Source organism: Carcharodon carcharias, chromosome 25, assembly GCF_017639515.1.
Source record: "Carcharodon carcharias isolate sCarCar2 chromosome 25, sCarCar2.pri, whole genome shotgun sequence".
NCBI classification, from domain to species: Eukaryota; Metazoa; Chordata; class Chondrichthyes; order Lamniformes; family Lamnidae; genus Carcharodon; species Carcharodon carcharias.
The window spans coordinates 33492955-33508849 of NC_054491.1; the positions used below are offsets into that span (position 1 = coordinate 33492955).

General features: G+C 43.8%; 1 protein-coding gene across 4 annotated transcripts in view; it reads left to right on the forward strand.

Moving 5' to 3' along the window:
- The window catches only part of robo3 (roundabout, axon guidance receptor, homolog 3 (Drosophila)), a 309406-nt gene that overhangs the window by 247989 nt on the left and 45522 nt on the right, over nt 1–15895 (forward strand). For 2 of the 4 annotated variants that reach the window (XM_041174412.1, XM_041174415.1), the window contains 7 exons: nt 1950–2144; nt 4157–4180; nt 5650–5692; nt 5790–5938; nt 8838–9104; nt 12165–12300; nt 13243–13485. In XM_041174412.1, coding sequence (XP_041030346.1) covers nt 1950–2144; nt 4157–4180; nt 5650–5692; nt 5790–5938; nt 8838–9104; nt 12165–12300; nt 13243–13485 — 1057 coding nt within the window. Of the gene's footprint in view, nt 1–1949; nt 2145–4156; nt 4181–5649; nt 5693–5789; nt 5939–8837; nt 9105–12164; nt 12301–13242; nt 13486–15895 lie in introns of those variants that run through there. The other 2 variants (XM_041174414.1, XM_041174416.1) reach the window with 2 other exon arrangements.

The following is a 15895-nucleotide window of genomic DNA, read 5'->3' on the forward strand; positions in this document are numbered from 1 at the left end:
TTGATTCAAATGTTCAGCTTCACTATTGAAAGCTTTTCTTGATACTACTCCGATTTCCTTGGCTGTCCTGGAGGCTACTGGCAGCTCTCGACTACGCCAGGCTTCCTCTGGGCGTGTTAGCTGCCATCATTCATCTGAAAAATCCAATCAACCTGAGACCCAAAAATCCGCAGGGCTAAGAGGCATAATTCCCGCTTTGCCTGAGATGTGCCAAGATTTCACGAGCAAGGAAAGTCCCTCTCCAAATCTCGCCATTCCATTGCACTGAGTGCTGCATTTTAATCAATCTCATTGACAAATGATGGGAGCCATTTGTCTCACCCCTCACCCCTCCCCTGCGAGTAGCCGGTAGACATAGTGGAGATCAGGGACTCCTCCACAAGCCGGTAGGGGAGAATCAGAGGGTCAATCAGTTCTGAGCCTTTGTTTTTTTCCTCCTGTGGCTGGAATTAGGAATGGCCTGGCAGTAAGGAATATAGTAAGAGGGAGCATTGGACTGGGGCTGGAGTTCCGGTCCGGAGGTGGGTAGCTCGAGTTGGAACAATTCTCGGCTCAGTGCACTTGCCTTGGGATAAAGTGTCCAGAATGGCGCGATTTTTGCTCCGGGTGAGGGAGGGCCTATGGGTGCGGGTTGGAGTTGGGATGCAGATTGGAGGCAGCCACAAGGGCTGCCAGTGCCCAAACAGGTAGTTTAAAATGCCCACCTTGGTTTTCTGGGACCTGGTCCTGTTGTTTTGTTAAATATTACACCATGTAGAACTCACCCGTCAAACCCCTTAACCCCCGCTACCCCCACCCACTCCCGATGCCCCATCTGTGGCAACTCATGCCACCCACTCACCACCGCATAGCCTCCCATATTCTTCATGCCAAATCATGCACCCCACCTGATACCCATGGCCCCTTATAGTCCCCACTCCAACTCATGCCTCCCACCCACTACCTTTTCTCCTTACACGCTTCATAGCAAATCACCAAATATCCACCATGGGAAGATCTCAGGAGCCATGTTGAGGTGAAATAAAATAAATATCTAAGTATCGAATACAGCCTAAACATTCCTATTCACGGAAGCCCATTCATAACTTTTAAAGCCTCTAAAGCACACAATTCCTTATGAAACCAAACAGACTCGTATTCGTAACCTTCCCATGAGAGACAGCTAATCCTTTAATAACCTCTTTGAGCTGTCAACACCAAACTGTGAAGGTGCAAACCCCCCACCCCACCCACCGCCGCTTGCTGGGATATTTGCAGGTTGTGAAAAGCAGCCAACCATCAGTAATGATATAAAGATAGCCCGTAGGGTAATGTCAACATCTATTGTAGCTGCACAACAGGTTTTTTTTCAACTCTCACTAACACAGGCAGGCTTTTTTTTTTTAATTTTTAAAGGGTTGGGAATTGAAATAGCTTCACAGTTTAATAGTTCTGCATACATACCTTATCTGCCCTTCACATGCATTTATGTCGTCTCCATAAATTTGTAACTCCCACGCGACAGGATAAGGACCTTGCTACGGTGAAAATGGGGTCTCTTTGAACTCAGCACTGTGGAATTCAAATGGTCCTGCTAAGTTTGGGTTTCTTTCATGTGTGAATCACACCCTTTCCCTTACCGGCAAAAATGGGATCAGTTAAAAATTGGGGCAAGGCTTCCCAATCCGCGTCCCATCTGTTCATTTTTAAAGGCCCGTGGTGTCTCCACAACTCCGTGAAAATCCAGCCTAACATTTCCAGACAGAGGATTGGGCAAAAATTTCATCTCGGGCAGTAATGAAAAGCTGGTGGAGTGTGAAACGGGTGGACAATTTATTACTGCTCATTTCACGTTACTGACCAAGGCGAATTTCCAACCTGATTTTTTTTATTATATATATATATATATTAAAACTGCTTTATTTTTGTCAACCTTTTAAGCCTCTTCTAACCTGTTCAACTCTCCCCAGATCCAACTTCAGACCAGGAACCAGTTCCCGTCGAGGACAATGAAAACGTCAGCCTGGCAGAGCAGATAACGGATGTGGTGAAGCAACCAGCATTCATCGCTGGCATTGGAGGGGCGTGCTGGGTGATTCTGATGGGGTTCAGTGTGTGGCTCTACTGCCGAAGAAAGAAAAGGAAGGAACTCAGTCATTTCACTGGTGAGAAGGAAAGCCACAACAACGCCTTGTCTTTATGTAGCACCTGTAATATAGTAAATTGCCCCGAGGCACTTCACAGGAATGTTATCAGACATAATATAACATGAGGAGATATTAGGCATGCACTTATGGCATTAGGTTTCATGTCACATTTTAAAGGAAAGAGAGGTGGAGAGGTTTATGAAGGGAATTCCAGAACTCAGGGCCTTGGTAATTGAAAGCATGGCCATCAAGAGTGCAGCTACAAAAATCAGGGGCAAGAGGACAGGTTTGGAGGAGTGCAGGAATCTCACAAGATTGTAGGACTGGAGGAGGGTACAAATGCAGGGAGAAATAAGGCTTGGAGGGATACGAACACAATGATAAGAACTGTTAAAATCAAGACATTGCCAGAATGGGAGCCTGTGTGTGTTAGAGAGATCATGGAGAGGTGTAATGTCTCCTCCACATCTCCATTGTACGGTATAGACTTAATATGCCCACTGAACCTCGTCACAGGGGGCAGGTGCAATATTCCCACCCACCTGCCTCTACTACAGTGAGTACCCCCTTAGGCCCCCTTCATTATGTCTGATAACTTTCAGTGGTAGTAGGCTCTATATACAATATTTTGTTTGCTCTTATGTATCCCTCAGGTCTTTCCCTCCTTTCCTGAAGGCACTGATTCACGATGAGGTACCTCCCCATGGGCCATTTTCTGCCTCAACAGAGTCACCATTTTGTGTGTGTCAGTCTAAGCAGTGGCAGTAAGTGGCAGGCCTTTCGATCATGGAGGGTAAGAGGGCTATCCCTCAAGTTTGTCCTCATGTGGCTAGGGCCAACTGCACTGCCTCCCCAGCTAAGATCTATTAAGTAAGCAAAGACCACAAAACAATTTGATCAATGTGGTTTAATATCAGCACTGAGCTGAATGGGTTGCTGCTGTTGGAACTTATCTAAAGGTGTTTTGTAACTAGGGGAGGTTGCTGAACATGATCAGGGTCTCCTAGTGGCACAAGATGGAAAATCTGTCTGCTCTGGAGTCATAACTTCACTGTAAGCCTGGAGGAGATTTCGTTTTACGCTGGTAACTTGGATCACTGGTGCCTGTGGGTGCAGAGCTAGTTCCAGTGTCATCCACTTTAATTCCAGCATTTGATGGCAGGAGCAAGATGTCGAATGGGAGTCTTTCTGTGCACCATAGCAATGTCAATCTCACAATTATAATGCTTGAACAACATCTGTTCTTCCTCCTCCATTACAGCACTAACTAAACTCATCACCCTCCAGGTAAGTGGACCCATTCTTAAGACGCTGACTGTGAGCTGTTCAGCTGACCTTTGCTGCCACAGAATGGAACGCTGCAGTGAATTACTCCAACTTACTGAGTAACTCGGGCCACAAAGTCATGTGGCAGTTCCATGCATTTCTTACTTGTGCCTGTTTAAATTCAGCCACTTTTTGTTTAAAAAAATAGTTTTTGTTCCCTCTCAACCACCATGTTTCAGCTGAGTCAACGCATAACTGCTCAAACAGACTGTCTCAGGACACACCTGCTAAATTTCCCCTTCTAGTGGGGAAGGACTTTTCCCCTTCATGACACCTCTTAAAGTGCAGCTGAACTGGGGTCGTGAGGTATGGGAAATCTCAGGCACTGACCCACGGACTGTTTTCATCTGTGGCACAGGTCACTGCACAGCTTGGGTTGCAATTTCTTCCTGAAGTTGAAAAAAAATTGGATATCAGCAAATTTGTTTTCCCAATTTTGACCCTACCTTGGTCAGACAAGATATGTTCAGTAGTTTTTTTTTTCCCAAATTCAAATTCTGAGAGTCTTCACTCAGTCTATGGCACAGTAGTTTTATAAAGATTAGTACCTGATCCGGTCAAAATAGAGATCAGAGGCCATATTTGGGGATGACCATGATGCTCCATCATGAATATGGTCAATTAACAGCATGGCCTGGATGAGACAGAGAATGTAAAGTGTCAATTCCAACTGCTGACGATCCTCTTTCCTCTTTTCTTTACAGCTTCCTTTGCATACACACCAGCAGGTATGTTATGCAGCCATTATCTATTCTCTGATATTTTGAACTATTGCCTTGTGGTCCACAAAGGAACAAAGGCTATGATTGTGAAGGAAAGCAACAAAACTCCAAAGGACATAGCCATTCAATAAGGGCATTGCTCTGCCCAGCTTTTTACACAACCACATCCAGATGAGTTGTTTTGTTTGTAACAGACAGAAGAAAATTATCTCAACTGCAGAGGTTCAGTGCACTCCTATTAAAAGAGCTGCAAACTAATTCCTGGCTGTCTTTTTAAATTAAATGATTTATCTGGAATGGTAGCCCTCGGTCAGATCAATTTTATTCAGTGTATTGTACACCCTTGTGATGCTGCATTAAGTATACGCTGGGAGAGCTGAGCTGTTTGGAAATCTGATGAGAAAATGGCTGCCTGTCAACCTTGCAGAGAGAGCTGGTCAATAAAATGGATTTTCTTTTCAAAGAACTGCTGTAAGCAAAAAAAAAGAGAGAAATAAATTAACATAGATCAATCAGGCTGGGTCCAGACACTGAAAGAGCGGAAATGTAGTGATTTTCATTACATAAGATAACTCTTCTAAAAGACAGGGGAGTCCAAAATCTCAACCACGTCCAACTCATAAGCCCTGACAATTCAGCCCTGAAAGCACCTTGGCAGTCAGTTATAAATATCAAACACACAATAGGAAATATAAACACAAATTATACTATAATGTGGAAAAAAAGGTCTATGTAATATCTCAGCACTAGCTACCAGCTTTTTGTTGGTGTAAGAATAATTCACTGAATGCCATTCCCCCATCTTTTTCCTGCTGCCCTGTAAATCTTTAGATAATGATCCAATTCTCTTTTGAAAGCCACAATTGAACCTTCCTCCACCACACACTCAGGCAGTGCATTCCAGATCCTAACCACTCACTGTGTAAAGACGTTATTCCTCATGTCTCCTTTGTTTGTTTTGCCAATTACCTTAAATCTGTGTCCCCTGGTTCTCGCTGCTTTCAACCATGGGAACACGTTCTCCCTGTCTACTCTGTCCAGACCCCTCATGATGTTGAGTAACTCTTATCAAATCTTCCCTCAACCTTCTCATCTTCAAGGAGAACAGCCCCAGTTTCTCCAATCTAACTACTTAACTGAAGGTCCTCATCCCTGTAACCATTATTATTATGAGTGAGTTTAAGTCTTGATGTGCCATGGGTTAACATGGACTCCTTAACTTTCCTTAATTGCTCTTGGAAGTTGGAAAGACAATTCCCGGGGTTCTTCATGAATTGACCACAGGTTTTTCTTTCCCCTCTTTTTGCCTCTCCCAGAAAGCAGCAGTACTAGGGCTGAGAGGTCCATGTATAAGGTTGCAGTCAGTGCTATAATGAGGTGAACTTGATGTCCTTTTATCCATCCTATTGTTATACTGTAATGGTTTAAGGATGCAGTTTGTTGTAAAGGATTAACTGGTCTTTGCTTTCCTGCAGTAGCTTTTCCACACGCAGAGGCCTCAGGTATTACAAGCAGCAGGCAAGTCACAATCAACTCGTTTAAAAATATTTACATGCTGAAGTTTTTAATTTGTGACACTGAGCTGTGGTGATCACCTCCTGATGTGTCCTCCCAGGCCAGGAATCCTGAACGCAAATGTCACAAACTATCCCTGGCTGGCAGACTCATGGCCAGCCACCAACCTGATGCGGAACGGGAACGGAAAGGAAACCAATGCCAGCTCCTGTATGGCAAAGCATGAAGCTACGGAGCGATTCTACAATGGTGAGCGAGGCGCTGGAGTTTGTTGAATGCCCATGAGAGCAGACAAAGTATCTGTTGTCACCCAACTCTGTGTGTGTGTGTGTGTGTGTGTGTGTGGGTGTTGAAAGCAATATCCAGTAGACACTAGCCAATGTATTGGTGCTGTGTGCAATGCACCAGTGATGTCAGCGTTTTTAATTTTCCTAGTCACGCTCCCTATGCACACAGCCCCTCGCTGGGAGTGTGGCTTCATGGAATCACACCTCCATGTTTCTTTCTCAAGCAATTAATGAAATGTTGTACGCACATGTCAGTCAAGGGATGGATAGCTATTACTCAAATAGAAATGGTGTTACATGTTAGTGCATTTTGCTTTACCAAGCCTTTTAAAAAATGTCTTTTTGGGATATGGTTGTCATTGGCAAAACTGGTATTGATTCTCCATCTCTAGTTACCCTACGAAGGTGGTGGTGGGCTACATGTTTCCACAGTTTGATACAACTGAGTGGCTCTGAGGCCACTTCAGTGAGGAGCCAACTATTTTGGTGTGAGACACTGGGATCACATATAGGCCAGATCAGTTAAGAACTTAAGGTTACCTTCAAGAACAAGTCAATTGGTTGGGATTTAAGGGTCACTTTTACCAATACCAGCATTTTATTTCCCGATATTTTGATCTGAATCCCAATTCTCAAACCACTGCACTGGGTGTTCAACATTCTACTAGATTATTAGGTCATGTCTCTAGACTACTAGGTTAGTAAAATAACCGCTGCTCTACCAAAGCCAAGCGTATGTCATACCTGCAGCCCCATCTGTGCTGAGCTCTAACTCTTGGGTGTGATGCTATGGTGAGGCGCTGAGCAGAGGTCCTGGGTGAATATTTGCAGGGAGATTGGGAGGGTGCAGGAAAGCACATTAGCATGGGGAAAACACGGCAAGGCCAGGGGACAAGGGGGCACTTCCCTTCTATAGCTGGCAGCTCTTGCCTCCATTTCCCTGCTGGTTTTCACAAGAACAGGGCAACTTGGCCGGCAACTGTTAAATTCATTTAAGGCTCCCAATTGCACTGTGAGAGCCTGATTTAACCTTGCTCATGAACTATACCACCCTTTGAGGCTGAGTTGGGGACAAGTTCCCAATTTTAAAATTTTTAACCCTCTTCCCCCATGATCCTATCCTTCCCATCTCAAGCAGGTTTAATATCAAGGCCTAACTTTCTCAAGGAGAGCAGTAAATTGAAAGGTAAAGTCAACCTTTCGTATTGTATGTCAACATATTCATAATATTATTTGAGAACCAGAACCAGTTTTCAACAGATGCTGCTTATGATCCAAGGCTCTGTAGCCTGAAAAACCTGCATTTGTATACTGCCGTAAACTCTCATAGAGACACCTTAAACAGAGCTTCATGTAGACAAATTACATTAGAGTGGAGCTACTGTTGTTATGTGAATAAACATACCAGGCATTTTTGCTCACAGGAAACTTCGACAGTTACTGAGGTGGTTAGCCAGTGAATTTATCTTTCTGATAGCATTAGTTAAAGGAATAATGCTGATCAGAACATGAGTGAACTGCCCAGTGTTTTTCAAACAATGCCATGAGATCTTTAACATGCCACAGGAAATGTCAGAATGGAGAGATTTTGGATAGACCTTGATTAATGTTCACACACCTCCAACAATGCAGCACTCCCTGAGTATAGCATTGTAGGTTCTGTTAAACTTGTGTAGAACTTGGCAGACCACATTTGGATACTGTGCACAGTCCTTGTCGTCATATTATTGAAAAGATGATGCAAAAAGGATTTCAAAGATTAATACCAGTACTAAGGTTAAGATGATTGAATAGACTGGGGTGCTTTTCTCTAGAAAGGAAAAGATTTGGGGATGAACTGGTAGAAGATTTTAATATTATAAAAGTATTTGATAGGGTAGACATAGAGAAAATGTTTCTACTTGTTGGAAATCCAAAATTGGGAGCCATAAATATGAGATACTAACCAATAAGTTCAATAGGGAGTTCAGGAGGAACTTCTTTACCCAAGGCTTTGCACCTGCCACAGTATTAGAACAGCCCTCATCAAATTTGTAAATCAATTGCTGTGTGACTGTGACCCGGTTAACTATTCTCCATTATCCTTCTCAACTTGTCTGCAGCCTTAGGCACAGTATTAACCTCCAATGCCTCTCCACAATTGTCCAGCTGGATGGCCCATCTCCATTCTTATCTGTCCACTGGTAGCCAGAGAATCTGCAGTGTCTTCTCTTCCACTCCAATGCCATTACCTCCAGAGGCCTGCCCCCCCACCCCCTCCCCCCACCACCTCACCAGTATCTATCCTTGGCCTCCTCCTATTTCTGGATGAGCAGAAATTTCCTCCTACCATGGAGACCATTGTCTTCAGTCCTCGCCACAAACTCTGTTCCCCAGCCACTGACTCCATTGTCCTCGGTGAGCACAATCCAAGACTCAATAAGATTGATCACTACCTTGACTTTAACCATGAGATGATCACTTATCCACATCATTACCAAGACCACCTACCTTCACCTGCATAACATCACCAAGTCTCCACCTCTCCCTCAGCACTAAATTTTTCCATGTACCTTCCCTCTGTCATGTTCCCAGCATTAGGCCAATCATAAGCCTGGTATTTTCTACAAATGACTTTGAGGACCACACCCCAGGACATCAGCCTTGCATGAAATCCTGTACCATCAAGTAATCTGATATACTGACCTCCACTGATCTGATGGGTCCCAATGGTCTTGAACAGTTTTAGGTCATTCACATTAAGAAAAGCTGAGTGAATTATTGATCAGCACTTTCTGCTCTGTTAGCCTGAGATTCCTATGGGCCTTATTGACAAACCTCATTGTGCTTGAATGTTTTATCTGGTGTGTACCTCGATCCAGACGCTGGCATTTCCAACTACATTGCTCAGACAGAGAAGTTTGGAACGATGGTATCAGATGGGCCTATCTACAGCACCATTGATTCTGCCAGTGACGAGATGCGTACGTTCAATGCTCAGCAGACGACGTTATATGCCAGCACACCTGTGGTGCCACTCGGAGTCCAGAACCAATACACAGCAGACCCTGTCAATGGGCACTGGGGCCTCCAGCCTGGACCCTCCAATGCCCAGTACTCACAGCCTGAACGCGGCAGGCCAGAAGCTGGTAAGATGTTTGAAAATTGGCATCATTTAATCAAACTGATAACTAACTGAAATAAAAACTTGTTCAAACCGTCAGCATCTGAAGGAGAAAAAATGCCAACGTTTTGGATTAGAGAACCTGGGATTTTCTGCTCCTGCACTTGGTTGGTCCACAATTTGCTACCAGTGAATTTTAGTGATGAGAAAAATCAGGTTGTGATGAGTTCTGAAGCAGGCGATCCTGTTCAGGATGTTTTACTATTTAATATCCCTCCCACCATTTGCCATCCCCCTTGTGCCTTCTCAAATCATACACGCTAGAAGATTCTACCACTCGATTCTGTCGATGCAGCTTCGTAGTCAGGCTGTAGGGACATAGGAACAGGAGTAGGCTAATCAATCCCTCAAGCTGGTTCACCATTCAATGGCTGATCTGTATCGTAACTCCATCCACACACCCACCGTAGCTCACAATACCCTTGGAGAGTGAAAATCTATCAATCTTAGACTTAAAATTATTATTTGAAAAAACATTACTCCCTTTTGTGGGAGAGGGACCCTCCCAGCTGATTTGGCTTGGTTCAACCGAACCCTCTGAATTCAACTAAGGCTGGATTTTTGGTGCACATGCTTGAATTGGCTCCATAGACAGATGAACAGAGCGATGGTGAGGTCGGATTCCATGCACAGTCTCAAATAAAGGATGTGCTGACTCTTGAGAAACAAGGGTATCAAAATTCTCCAGGGCTGTTTACCTGCTCTAGGCCCCATGGCTTTGTGGAGTCTGGTACACGTACACTTCACCTAAACTGACCTACCAACCTCCACTGATATGATTGGTCCCAGTCCAGCCTAAGAAGCAGGAATTTCCACCAAGACAGTCCTGCCCCTGCCTCTTACCATCATTTCCTTTGGAAAGAGGTTCTCCCCTTGAAAAGCAACTGAGAAATGGTGGGAGACGGGCGAAACCCCAGGGAATTTTTGAGGGGACAATGTGAGTACATTCATTATGTATATGTTTATGGGTGCACTTGAGTGTTGTGTGTGCTTCCATGTCTGTTGTATCTGTGAGCTGCTTGTGCATGTTATGTGAGTGCATGTCTGTTGCGTCTGTGTGTTCTTTGTTATATGTATATATTGTGTTTGTGTGTGTGAGGACATCAGACTCTTGATAGTTAAATAATCTATTGCCCAATGAGAAGTGGCCACTTGGGTAGGGTGGCTGTCAGAGTGCTGAGCGCCAACCCAAGCATGGGTCAGCACCCACAGGAGAGAGAGAGGGAGAAAATAAGCCTTATCTAATTTCCAAAAAAAAATTGCCTTAATTTAGATAGTGCCTTGACATGTCAACGAAATACCTGAAAGTGATTAGAATGATAGGGTGGGATTTTCAGGTCTCTCCAGCAGCCATAGAATGGTTGCAGCACAGAAGGAGACGATTTGGTCCATCATGTCAGTACCACTACTGTGAAAGAGCAAATCAGTTAGCCCCATTCCCCATAGACCTTCAATTGTTTTTCTCTTTGGGTTCTTATCGATACTTTTTAGAAAGCCACAATTGAATCACCCTCTCAGGTAGACATACCAGATCCTAACCAATCATAGCGTAAAAACGTTTCTCCTCATGTCACCTTTGATTCCTTTGCCATTTTCCTTAAATTGCTGTTCTCTGGCTCTTGACCCCTCCACCAATGGCAACCGTTTCTGTCTATCTATTCTGTTTGAGCTCTCATGATTTTAAACACCCTTATCAAATCTGCATTCAACTTTCTGTCTTTGAAGGAGAACAACCACTGCTTCTCCAGCCAAACCATCCTTGTAAATGTTTTGGCACCCTCTCTGTTGCCCTCACATCCTTCCTAAAGTGTGGTGCCCAGAACTGGATGCAATATTCCAGTTGAGGCCAAACCAGTGTTTTAGAAAGATTCACCAAAACTTGCTTGCTCTATACCTCGCTTTATAAAGTCCTGGTTCCCACATGTCTTTTTAACCACTTTCTCAACCTGTCCTATCGCCTTCAATGATTTGTGCACTTTAACCTCCAAGTCTCTATGTTCTTGCACTTCTTTTAGAATTGTATTCTTTATTTTCTATTGCCTCTCCTCTTCTTCCTACCAAGATGTATCACTTCACACTTCTCTGAATTAAGTTTCACCTGCCATGTGTCCACCCATTCCACCAGCTGTCTATGACTTCTTGAAGTCTATTACTATCCTCCTCACAGCTCACTGTACTTCCAAGTTTTGTGTCATCCACAACTTTTAAAATTGTGCCCTATGCCTAGATCATGAATGGATATCAAGCAAAGCAGTGGTCCCAAAACTGGCCATGGGGAATCCCACAATATACCTTCTTCCAGTCCGAAAATAAAACTGATCGCCACCACTCTCTATGTCCTCTCACTCAGTCAATTTCATATCTATTCTGCCACCGTCCCTTTTATTCCATGCTTTTCAACTTTGCTGGCAAGCCTGTTCTGTGGCACTTTATCAAACATCTTTTGGAAGTTCATATACACCATGTCAACTGCAGTAAGCTCATCAATCTTCACTGTTATCTCAACAAAAAACTTGATCAAGTTAGTTAAACATGTGCTGCCTTGATCAAGTACTTGCTGGCTTTTCTTAATTAATCCATGCTTGTCAATTTGTCCAGGGTCATTGTTCCTAAAATCCCACCACCCAGTTTAAACTGACTGGCCTGTGGCTGCTGAGCTTATCCTTATTCTTTTCGGGACAAAGGTGCATCACTTTCAATTCTCCAGTCCTCTGGCACCTCCCCTGTGTCTAAGGAGGATTGGGAGATATTGGCTTCCACGATGTATTTTTGCCATGACTGTTTTGTAGGTAAACGCAGCAATCATTCTGCACCAGCAATATCCGATAATCAGGAACGAGACAGCTGGCTGGGTTACTCTATAATGTTAGATGAGGTATGTTGGTCAGTAACCAGAATCCACTTGCTCTTCTAATGGTGGCATCGGGGGTTTTTGACATCCACTGGTACAGGGATGTGGGACCTTTAAATGTCTCACCTGGAAATGTCAGTCTGGATATATTAACCTGCGTACTCCCTTCCACAGGTGGGAAATCTGGGAAGCAGAAACTAAATGCCAAGCCAGTGAAAGCCCCACCCATGAACTGGACAGATTTGCTACCACCCCCTCCACCCAGTGTTGATATTGACTCTTACGAGGACGACGAGGAATTGGAGTATGGGTATGTGGTGTGACACTGGCGTGTTCACTATAAATGCACTCAAATGTAGGACTCAGGAACCTCTAAGCATGTCAGGGCCTCTCGTCCCTGGGCCTTGTTATATGAACATATGAATTAGGAGCAGGAGTAGGCCATTTGGTCCCTTGAGCCTGCTCCACCATTCAGTAAGATCATGGCTGATCTAATTGTGGCCTCAATGCCACTATCCTAAATCTGAGAATTCTCCATGTTTTTGGTGCCAACTCAACCAAGTTTCCTCGGGTTGCAGGCCTAAAGCACAAAGTAGGCCAGAATTTGTTGCCGATTGGCCTCATGTTGGTAACTATAATTAGAGAGGTCGCCAGGGTGTGTTAGATCATGAGCACAAGATATCTGAAAAAGAAAGTAATTACAAAGACGATGAACAATGATGTCCAATTTCCATGTGCTACAATCCCAGCACTAACACTGGAATCAAGTCATAACCTTTGCATTTTATGTGGGATTACAGGAGCAACTACTCTTCAAAAATTACTTCATTGGCTGTTAAATACTTTGAGATGCTCTGAAACTGTGAAAGGTGCTACGTAAATACAAGTCCTTTTCTTTATAAGCCCCCACCTGCCATTAGTATGAATCTTAGTGATGACCCATATTGCCACTGTTTATATAATGATGGTGGGTTGGAATTGGGATCACGCTTTTCAACATTTTTTATCCCTTGATTAACACTTTTCTGCCTGTCTAGGGTGGGGAGAGGTAGCAGGGGTGGGAATGGATCAACAATCGGGTGTAGGCACAGGTCTGTGGCTCCAACAAGTCTGAGATCCCTGGCATACTACTACCCTTAAAGGGGTATACTCAGCAATGACAAGTGATTTCATAATCATATTGAATGAGTGAGAAACACTGCCCCTTCAGTTTTTTCCCTTGAGAGTAAGTTCTGCTCCCATCTTTTTGAAGCCCTGGCATTGATGAGTGGTGCCCGCCACTCCCTGAGAGGACCTACTTAGTGGAAGGTGCCCATGAGGAGGAAGGTCCACCTCCACCACCTCGTGGAGAGGCATCATCTCCTGCTACTTCATATGGGCAGCAATCCACAGCGACGCTAACACCATCACCTCGGGAAGAGGCACGATCAACGGGGCATGGGATGACTGAGGACATTCCAAGGCTGCATCAGTTCGAGATTCCACATTTACCCCGGTGAGTGGGTTTACAAGTTGGCCTGTGTAAATATTGCGTGCAATGTTGAACATTTACACTGCAATAATTAAGAGCTTAAGAATAAAATAGAGAAACAAAGGTTTGATTATCACACAAAATAGTTTAATGAATTAAATGCTGGCATTTCACTGTTCAAATCTCTCCATGGCCTAGTCCATCTATAACTCTGCTGTTGACTATTGATTCTCAATCCTGGACCAATCAAACCATTTTTGAATATCTTCTGTACATATAATGCAGAGGGGATTAAAGAGGTGATTTAATGGAGGGCTTCTAAAAGAGTAAATAAGGAGAAGCTATTTTCAGTGGCAGTATGGTCAGCAACCAGATGTTGCAGATTTAAGATAACTGACAAAATAATCGGGGGGTTGGGGGTGGGGGTGAACCTTTTTTATGATCTGAAATAAAATGGCTGAAAGAATTGTGGAAGCATTTTCAATAGCAACTCTTAAAAGGAAATTGTGTAGGAGAAAGGTGGGGGTGTGGTATTGGTGGGACTAACTGGGTAGCTTTACTAAAGCAAACACAGACATTGGGAGCTGAAGAGACTGTGTGATGTATGTTTTTAGGAATATTCTGTTAGTGAATATAGAGTAAAGGGTTAACTCTAATGATAGTTACTGAGCATGTGTGCATGGAGGTATGTCATAGTGATGCCACTCACTGAGAGGAGATGAGCATGAAGCATCTCAGAGAGTAGCTCCACCAATGTCTTGGTCTTATTTAACCGTTGTAAGTAGTCAGCATGTAAATAAATGGTGCTGAACAAAAGACCATTGCCTCCAGCAAGATATCTTCTCAAGTAAGAAGTCAATGAATCCTGAGATAATCCCACAATAACTGATGGTGACAGCAGTGACTACACCCACACAGGAACAGTAGCAAATAGCGGGAAAATCCTGACGTGAAGCCCAGCAACAGGGCAGAGCAGTGGGCGAAGAACTTTGAGGCCAACCCAGCAACCACACTGGAGACAACAAAACAATGAGGGCAGCCCAGCAACTGGCAAGACAAGCAGCATAGGAAAACAGAACTCCAACCTCAGATGAGAAATGGCTACCACTTTTCCCCTACCAGAATCCTTTCAAAATTTAGATAGGCTGAGCATGAGAAAATTGGCCAAGACGTTTTGCCTGGTAACACAATGCTTTATGCCGTGTGAATAAAGAGAACAAAGATCAAGGTAGCACTTTGTTATACACTGTTGGGAGCATAGCAGACGATGAAGCAGACTTCAGTCTTCATAAAATTATTGCCATAGAGAAGACAACATTTAATCAGTGTAGTCAAAAAGGGGGAAGGGATTGACTCATTCATTGATGAATTGTATCACCTAGCCAAAAATTGAGAGTATGGAACACCAAAAGATGACCTGATCAGAGATAAGCGTTGACAATTTAGATAAGAATCTCTCTGACTTCATACAATCTCAGGAAGATTTAAATTTAAGCAAAGCTGTACAACTGGCCAGACAGGCCGAAGAGCGAAGGCAGAATGAGATTTTTGTTAGAGATGCGAGGGAAATTTCCCAAGAACAGCCCAATGAAGTTGTTCAATTTGTGGGTTGTAAAATCGAAAGTCTAGCAAGGCAGCAACCAGGGAACCAGCCTGAAAAGGTGCCGACTGCTATTTTCCAACATCCTCACTGTGGCGGGACTTCCTGAATTGTGCAGTGCCATAGCTGTGGAAAGTTAGGCTATTTTAAAGTGGCCTGTCACGCCAGGAAATCTGTGTTTACAAAACAGAAGGATAAACCTGTTAAAGGAACCTCCATTCAAGAAATTCAGGTTGGCTAGGAATGCTGTGGATCAGTCTTCATAGATAAATTTTCATCTTTACAGTCACAGGAGGACATCATGGATCTTTTGTTTCTCTCCGAGGTGATGTTTGATGCAGTGGGAGACAGGTGCACCAAGGACAAAGTTGACAAGCTGCAAGGTGACATCCTGGACCTTAATTTGCTCTTTCAGGAAAGAGAGGAAGAGGATGATAACCACGATGCCACTGATATTGATGATTTGTCGCAGGAGAAGATCGTAAACCTTGCTTTTTGAAAACACATTATATTCTGATGAAACTCCAAAGATATTGAGGCCTGCTGAGGAGCAAGTTCACACCGAACAGACTGTGAGCTGAACCACTGCCTACAGAAAAATAAATTCCTACAGTATTAGCAGGACAATCATCAATTTTTCTTCAGAATATTCTTTGTCCATCTGATTCATTCATGGATGAGGCATTACATAATACTTAGTTTGTTGTAGCCGTAGAGGTTTGTAGTCCCTCTACAGCTGTACGTATCTTCACAGGAGCTGAGCGAGCTTCATTCTTTCAAGCAAGAGCAGCCAGCAGCCTAATCTTGCCCCAAAGTACCAAGAAGAAGGGAAAG